We start from the raw sequence: 8779 nt of genomic DNA, 5'->3' as shown, positions 1-8779 counted from the left end.
ACTCTTATTTTTAAATAGGCACTGTGTGGGGACTTGAATGAAATCCTATGCCAATACTGTTAGAGTACATTGTACATTGTGGGGACTTGACGTTTACTAAATACAAAACACCTGAAATATAATAGTTTCATACCATTTTGCAGAAAGTAGACTCTTGCAGTGATTGTTGGGTGCCATGGTGATTGTCTCCAAAGGCACAATCTGGCTCCAAACCTTTGCTGTCTGCTGTCGTTCCACTTTTTGTCACCTGAAATGGGCACAACAGTCACTAACATGTCCGATAATAAAAGCATGTTGCCATACAATAAACAAGAGAAACACTAATAAGTGGTAGAAACTATTTTAAGGCTAAACACACCAATCAAACTAATTATTTTTAATAAAATCCTTATATTCTTATACTCTTATATCCTATGCCAATACTGTTAAGAGTACATTGTACATTGTGGGGACTTGACGTTTACTATGTAAAAAACACATGAAATATAATAGTTTCATACCATTTTGCAGAAAGTAGAGTCTTGAAGTGTATGTTGGGTGCCATGGTGATAGTCTCCAGAGGCACAATCTGGCTCCAGACCTTTACTGTCTGTTGTCATTCCACTTTTTGTCACCTGAAATGGGCACAACAGTCACTAACATGCCCGATATTAAAAACATGTTGCCATACAATAAACAAGAGGAACACTAATAAGTGGTAGAAACTATTTTAAGGCTAAACACACCAATTGAACTATTTATTTTTTTAATAAACCTCATTCTTTTTTAACAGCTGCTTTGTGGGGACTTGAATGAAATCCTATGCCAATACTGTTAGAGTACATTGTGGGGACTTGACGTTTACTAAATACAAAACACCTGAAATATAATTGTTTCATACCATTTTGCAGAAAGTAGAGTCTTGAAGTGTATGTTGGGTGCCATGGTGATTGTCTCCAGAGGCACAATCTGGCTCCAGACCTTTGCTGTCTGCTGTCTTGACGTTTACTAAATAAAAAACACATGAAATATAATAGTTTCATACCATTTTGTAGAAAGTAGACACTTGCTGTGATTGTTGGGTGCCATGGTGATTGTCTCCAGAGGCACAATCTGGCTCCAGACCTTTGCTGTCTGCTGTCGTTCCACTATTTGTCACCTGAAATGGGCACAACAGTCACTAACATGTCCGATATTAAAAACATGTTGCCATACAATAAACAAGAGGAACACTAATAAGTGGTAGAAACTATTTTAAGGCTAAACACACCAATCAAACTAATTATTTTTAATAAAACTCTTATTTTTAAATAGGCACTGTGTGGGGACTTGAATGAAATCCTATGCCAATACTGTTAGAGTACATTGTACATTGTGGGGACTTGACGTTTACTAAATACAAAACACCTGAAATATAATAGTTTCATACCATTTTGCAGAAAGTAGACTCTTGCAGTGATTGTTGGGTGCCATGGTGATTGTCTCCAAAGGCACAATCTGGCTCCAAACCTTTGCTGTCTGCTGTCGTTCCACTTTTTGTCACCTGAAATGGGCACAACAGTCACTAACATGTCCGATAATAAAAGCATGTTGCCATACAATAAACAAGAGAAACACTAATAAGTGGTAGAAACTATTTTAAGGCTAAACACACCAATCAAACTAATTATTTTTAATAAAATCCTTATATTCTTATACTCTTATATCCTATGCCAATACTGTTAAGAGTACATTGTACATTGTGGGGACTTGACGTTTACTATGTAAAAAACACATGAAATATAATAGTTTCATACCATTTTGCAGAAAGTAGAGTCTTGAAGTGTATGTTGGGTGCCATGGTGATAGTCTCCAGAGGCACAATCTGGCTCCAGACCTTTACTGTCTGTTGTCATTCCACTTTTTGTCACCTGAAATGGGCACAACAGTAACTAACATGCCCGATATTAAAAACATGTTGCCATACAATAAACAAGAGGAACACTAATAAGTGGTAGAAACTATTTTAAGGCTAAACACACCAATCAAACTATTTATTTTTAATAAAACTCTTATATTCTTTTTTAACAGCCGCTTTGTGGGGACTTGAATTAAATCATATGCCAATACTGTTAGAGTACATTGTACATTGTGGGGACTTGACGTTTACTATGTAAAAAACACATGAAATATAATAGTTTCATACCATTTTGCAGAAAGTAGAGTCTTGAAGTGTATGTTGGGTGCCATGGTGATTGTCTCCAGAGGCACAGTCTGGCTCCAGACCTTTACTGTCTGTTGTCATTCCACTTTTTGTCACCTGAAATGGGCACAACAGTCACTAACACGCCCAATATTTAAAACATGTTGCCATACAATAAACAAGAGGAACACCCATAAGTGGTAGAAACTATTTTAAGGCTAAACACACCAATCAAACTATTTATTTTTTTAATAAAACCTATTCTCTACATTCTTTTTTAACAGCCGGTTTGTGGGGACTTGAATGAAATCATATGCCAATACTGTTAGAGTACATTGTACATTGTGGGGACTTGACGTTTACTATGTAAAAAACACATGAAATATAATAGTTTCATACCATTTTACAGGATGTAGACTCTTGCAGTGATTGTTGGGTGCCATGGTGATTGTCTCCAGAGGCACAATCTGGCTCCAGACCTTTACTGTCTGTTGTCATTCCACTTTTTGTCACCTGAAATGGGCACAACAGTCACTAACATGTCCGATATTAAAAACATGTTGCCATATAATAAACAAGAGGAACACCCATAAGTGGTAGAAACTATTTTAAGGCTAAACACACCAATCAAACTATTTATTTTTAATAAAACTCTTATATTTTTAAATAGGCACTGTGTGGGGACTTTGTGTAAACCATTCATTTGAAAAGACGTTGTGGGGACTCAGTGGGGGAGGTGCACCACTTGCTGAATGAAATCCTATGCCAATACTGTTACAGTACGTTGTGGGGACTTGACGTTTACTATCTAAAAAAACACCTGAAATATAGTTTCATACTATTTTGCAGAAAGTAGACTCTTGCTGTGATTGTTGGGTGCCATGGTGATTGTCTCCAGAGGCACAATCTGGCTCCAGACCTTTGACGTCTGCTGTCATTCCACTTTTTGTCACCTGAAATGGGCACAACAGTCACTAACATGCCCGATATTAAAAGCATGTTGCCATACAATAAACAAGAGGAACACTAATAAGTGGTAGAAACAATTTTAAGGCTAAACACACCAATCAAACTATTTATTTTTAATAAAACTCTTATATTTTTAAATAGGCACTGTGTGGGGACTTTGTGTAAACCATTCATTTGAAAAGACATTGTGGGGACTCAGTGGGGGAGGTGCAGCACTTGCCGAATGAAATCCTTTGCCAATACTGTTACAGTACGTTGTGGGGACTTGACGTTTACTATGTAAAAAACACCTGAAATATAATAGTTTCATACCATTTTGCAGAAAGCAGACTCTTGCAGTGATTGTTGGGTGCCATGGTGATTGTCTCCAGAGGCACAATCTGGTTCTAGACCTTTACTGTCCGCTGTCGTTCCACTTTTTTTCACCTGAAATGGGCACAACAGTCACTAACACGCCAGAATGTTGCCGTACCATAAATAAGAGAAACACTGATTAATGGCAGAAAATACTTTTATCACCTCCACTTAACATATAGCAGCAATTTGTAGTTCTACATTTCTAGAATTTAGTAAATCTGATTCTCTGCATACTTTATCATGTTCTTCAATGGTCAGGACCACCACAGAGCAGGTATGATTTGGGCAGTGGATTTTTATCAGCACTACATTTACACTGATGTGGTTGTGGTGGTGTGTTAGGGCGTGTTGTGCTGGTTTAAGTAGATTACACACTCACACACACTGATATTGTGGTGATAGTATAAACGCAGAGCTAGTAATGATTCACCACCCTAATAATACCTGATCTGTGGCTGTACAATGGGTGTCCTGACCACTGAAGAACAGGGTAAAGGGTGGTCAACAAAGTATGCAAGGAATCAGATGGACTAAATTCTGGATCTGTAGAACTTCAAGGCGCTCCTCTATGGTATGTGGAGCTAATAAAATAGACACGTTTAAAAGCAAGTAGGTGGTTTTAATGTTAAGGCTTATCAGGGTGTGTAAAGCAAGTGTAAGACGCAGCACTGTATACTGGTGTATATCCCAACTGATGTACATGAGTTCAGAAATCACACCTAGTGTTATACATTTCCTATACTGGTGGAGTACATACACATAGCATTTACAGTGTGTAAGCTGCATGAACAAAAGTCGTTTTCCTTACTTGAATCTCAGAACCAGATCTGTGCTGTGAATGTTTGGTGAAATGCTGATCAACTTCAGCGGCAGTTTCTGACTCCAGGTGACTACTGCCTGCTTCCGGTCCACTTTCTGACACCTAAAATGATAACATCAGCCACTATTAAACTTATAAAAGTAGAAGGGTACCAGTTATTATCAGCTACCATTGGAAATCAAGTGGATGACTAAAGTAGTTAATAAGTAGGTAGTTAGTTGTTTTTAGTTTATGGGGATGCTTCTGGTCAGTTGCCTTGGTTTTTAGAAGGACTGTGTGTTTATATATAAGAAAGAACTACAGTGGCTTTATCTAATTTGGAAACTGAGTTTGAGGATATCGCAGAGCTGTCAAATCACACTTGTGAAAGTGTTTTTTTTTAATAATTTGACAGTTTAGTTTGAGAATTTGAGCTGCAAGAGAAAAGTAAAATGTATGACTGATAAAATGGGTAGAAAAACATTAGGCAGAAGTCAAAGGTGTATAAAACATTTGTATAAGGATTTTATACATGTAACATTTGAGTAGCTTCCATCAGGCAAATGGTATCTAATGCCAAGAGACACCAGGAATATTTAAAAGAGGTCACCTTTACTGAAATGCAGTGGAAATTATCATTTCTTTGTAAATAGGTTTTATAATCGCTTGTATACTACACTACAGTTAATAGTTTGTTGTGAGTGTGTGTGTGTTGTTGTTGTTGTTGTTGTAGGTGTATATACATTGTCAAAGTTTTGTCACAAGTGACCAAAGATGAATTTCCACATTCTTACTTTACTCCTCCAGGGACAATCACCATCTCCATAGTTATATGTAATCTCCACTCCAGATGTGATGTCTCTTAAAGCAAAAAGACACAACCGGGGCCTTCCTTCCAAAATGATTCTCTTCATTTTGCAGTTGGGGTTAATATGGTCTTCCAAGAGTGCCATCATCTCTTGCAGCATCAATACTGAATTTGAACAAACAGAAGACAGATAATTTGTGACAAAATATATTATTTTAGCTGTAGATAGTTTTAGTTGAGATTGTTCTAGAATTCAAACCTAATCAAACATTACATTTTGAGGTAAGGTACACGACATTTTGTTCAATAGAAACACTACTGAACTAAATAATGACTACAAAGTACATGTACAAGTATATGTACATGTTTTCTGTAACCCCAGCCAGGAAAAACAGCATAGACAGGCATGGATGCACATGTTGTGTATGCTGGTCAACAGAAATGGATGTTGATAAACTGATCCACTTAACTCTCCACTTAAACCAGTACCAGACCAGCATTAACCGGCATAGAGCAACATAGATCAGCTTAGACCAGTATGAAATGTGCACTGGTTTGTAGAAAGAAGGCCTGGATTTTTAAGAAGGTAAATGTATTTTTCCCCTAAGCCTTTTTTTTTCCATTTTCTGCCTGAAATTACATACAAACATCTTTAGGCTTTCTCCTCAGGAGGAGAAACTAGAGTCAATTTTATGAAAAGCCTTAAAAAATGTCAAATAAAACATTTAAAGGTATTGAAATTAATTTGCAGTGGTCAATATCTGATGAAAAAAAAATGAGAAAATGTAAAAAATTAAAAGGTAAACACACTCCTAAAGTTAATTTTATAATCTAGATATCAGTGACTTCAAACTGAAGAGTTAATGTCCAATAAGTTGAAGTTATTCAAGCTGGAGTAGACAGTGAACCGGGGGCCTGGCCAAGTGTCTCCAAACACTACAACCTCTCCATAAAGATAATGATTCATTTTACTGCAGAAAAAAATTAAAATAAATAATATATATATATATATATATTCAAGTCATATATATAATCTAGACTTAATGGCAACATTTACAATGTTTTTCTTTACAAACTAGACTCCTGCAGCTCTCCAAGTGCCCTGTTACCCTGAACAAACAGGAGAAGGGTTTATTTTTGTTGTATTTTATTCTGATATTTACTCGTTTCTAACGCAGTGTCCCTTCAGAGGCCAGTCGTTTTGGAGGAGGGAGCTTCACTCTGGTTTGCTGTGACTCCCTCACACCCCTCCGTGTGTTTAAATCGCCTCAGCGGGGGAAAGGCAGCCAGTGAAAGACGTCTAAGCTCTGAAAACATGTTTATTGTCTTGATTGTTTTTTGTTGTAATTGTTGTGGCCAAATAAAACCGTCGGAGTCGTCTCTCGCGGTGCGGGCCGCTGAAACACGGGCCTATGTTTGTCCCGCCTCCTTGGTTACGCGTCGTCATGACTCGGCCCCTGATTGGTCTGCAGACTTGATTGACGTGTCGCTGGAACGCTAAGAGCCTATGCCACACGACTATGAGAGTTCCTTAAGGGAGACCCACGGGGATAATATTTAATTATTTAAAAATATGCTGTACCGTGTTTTTAAACGGTGTTTTTTAAACTCACACAAACACGAGGATTACAAACAAACGGACTGACGGAAAGGCACGAGGTAAGCGCTGGTGTGATTTGTTTTTGTGTGAATCGCTTCTGGGCTCGTGACGCAGGAGTTTAATTTTTTAGGAGAAAGAGAGAGACACCGTGTTTGGAATAACATTCTTTCAGTTTTAACTCTATATTCACACATTCACTGTCACTAATCTGTTCATAACTCTCCTGGCGAGGTGTATTTCGACCAAAATATTCGTTTTCCGAGAGAAATTAAAAATAAAACGGCATCATTAATGAAAAGCTGGGACTCTAATCTTTAACGTGACACTGTGTCTGTCTTAGACCTGTAACAGATATAAACACAACCTCACACCTGAACAGATAAAGAAAAGCCTGTGTTACTCACGTCCAGATGAAGTCAAACATAACTCCTCTCAGGGCGCTGCGGTGAACGCTCCGTCTCCTCCGGCCTTCCTCCGGGGGTCAGCTCTCCTCTGTTCTCCAGCACGAAGCTTCCTTTAGTGAAGTCCGACACCGCGAACACTCCTCCGCCTTATTAACGAACCACAGACCGCACTAAACTCACCGACTTTCCGAAATCAAAGTTTAATCCGAGTTAAACTGCCGTTATATTCGCTCACCTTTAAATGAATCGATGTATTTAACTTCGAGCCCCGCTTTGTCGCGACCCGCGGTGACGTGAAAAACGGCGTTCACAACAATAACAAACGATTCACTGAATATTCACTGGTTCCATCAACTCTTAAGACACCTCTCTGAAAAGTGCACTAAAGGTTCATAAACAGCTTAGCATTAGCAAAACAAACGGACTGGAGACCGTTAAATGCCTCATCAGGGCTGCGTTAACAACGGGGAACTAGATAAATGCTCAGAATAGAGCGCCGCTGAGATTCAAACGCTAAATTGACAGTAGTTTACGCTCCACTTTTTTATTTAATAAAAGCGCTGAGTGATATAAGACTTAAACATTTAGTTTCAAGGCAAAACTCACAGGTTCTGTGCTTGTTCGACTAACTCCTCTTGTGACTGCGTATAACGAAGCCTTTCTTAACGAGCTACCTCATTGGCCCGTTTCAACCAATCAGAAGTCAGGATTTCTGTACCACGTGATCAAGTGTGCTAACGGCCCCAACAGCAAAACCTATGTCAACAGGGGGCGTGCACACACACTGAGCACTTGCTCCCTATACACTCGCACACTTTTGTCAGGGCTATGACCATCTTGGGGACTATTGAGATTTTGAAGGGGCGGGTACAGTTCGACAAAATAGACACGCTGCAATGGTTAACTTTGTGGGGACTCGATTTTAGGTCCCCACGATGACACAGGTCCCCACTTTATTGGTGTGTATTCAGGTCAATGTCCCCATATTATAAGGTTTACAAACACACACAGACACACACACACACACACTCACACACACACACACACACACACACACAGCGGATTCATACTGGATCATACTTATTACTGTCACTAACAACACACACACACACACATACACACACACAAACAACACACACACACACAAACAACACACACACACACACACACACACACACACGCAAACACACACACACACACACACACACACACACACACACACACACACATACACACACACAAACAACACACACACACACACACACACACACACACAGACACACTCACACTCACACACACAGCAGATTCATACTGGATCATACTTATTACTGTCACTAACAACACACACACACACACACACACACACACACATACACACACACAAACAACACACACACACACACACACACACACAGACACACTCACACTCACACACACAGCAGATTCATACTGGATCATACTTATTACTGTCACTAACAACACACACACACACATACACACACACACACACACACACAACACACACACACACACATACACACAGCAGATTCATACTGGATCATACTTATTACTGTCACTAACAACACACACACACACACACACCACAAACACACAGCAGATTCACACTGGACCTCAGTCATTCCATTTATCACTGTCTCTAATAACACACACACACACACAC

At 39.0% G+C, this 8779-nt stretch overlaps 1 protein-coding gene across 1 annotated transcript; it reads right to left on the bottom strand.

The window, feature by feature from the left end:
- Positions 1 to 1018: 1018 nt before the first annotated feature.
- LOC136697338 (uncharacterized) lies at positions 1019 to 7432 on the bottom strand. The gene is made up of 8 exons (XM_066672375.1): positions 7334 to 7432; positions 7099 to 7244; positions 5081 to 5259; positions 4296 to 4409; positions 3443 to 3556; positions 3001 to 3114; positions 2561 to 2674; positions 1019 to 1138 (listed from the first exon to the last, which is right to left on the bottom strand). Exons 3-8 carry the CDS (start codon positions 5252 to 5254, stop codon positions 1019 to 1021), a joined length of 750 nt encoding a protein of 249 aa, XP_066528472.1. The 5' UTR covers positions 5255 to 5259; positions 7099 to 7244; positions 7334 to 7432.
- Between the last annotated feature and the right edge of the window lie 1347 nt (positions 7433 to 8779).

This window comes from Hoplias malabaricus, chromosome 5, assembly GCF_029633855.1.
Source record: "Hoplias malabaricus isolate fHopMal1 chromosome 5, fHopMal1.hap1, whole genome shotgun sequence".
NCBI classification, from domain to species: Eukaryota; Metazoa; Chordata; class Actinopteri; order Characiformes; family Erythrinidae; genus Hoplias; species Hoplias malabaricus.
This window is presented reverse-complemented; position numbering and strand designations above follow the sequence as displayed.

What these genes read in the sequence shown, in the direction of transcription:
- LOC136697338 (XM_066672375.1), bottom strand. Translation starts at nt 5,254, where the DNA reads ATGCTGCAAGAGATGATGGCACTCTTGGAAGACCATATTAACCCCAAC. An exon ending in ATTGTCCCTGGAGGAGTAAA is followed by an intron (nt 4,410 to 5,080) that starts GTAAGAATGTGG and finishes TTATCATTTTAG; the next exon opens with GTGTCAGAAAGTGGACCGGA. An exon ending in AGTCTGCTTTCTGCAAAATG is followed by an intron (nt 3,115 to 3,442) that starts GTATGAAACTAT and finishes TGCCCATTTCAG; the next exon opens with GTGACAAAAAGTGGAATGAC.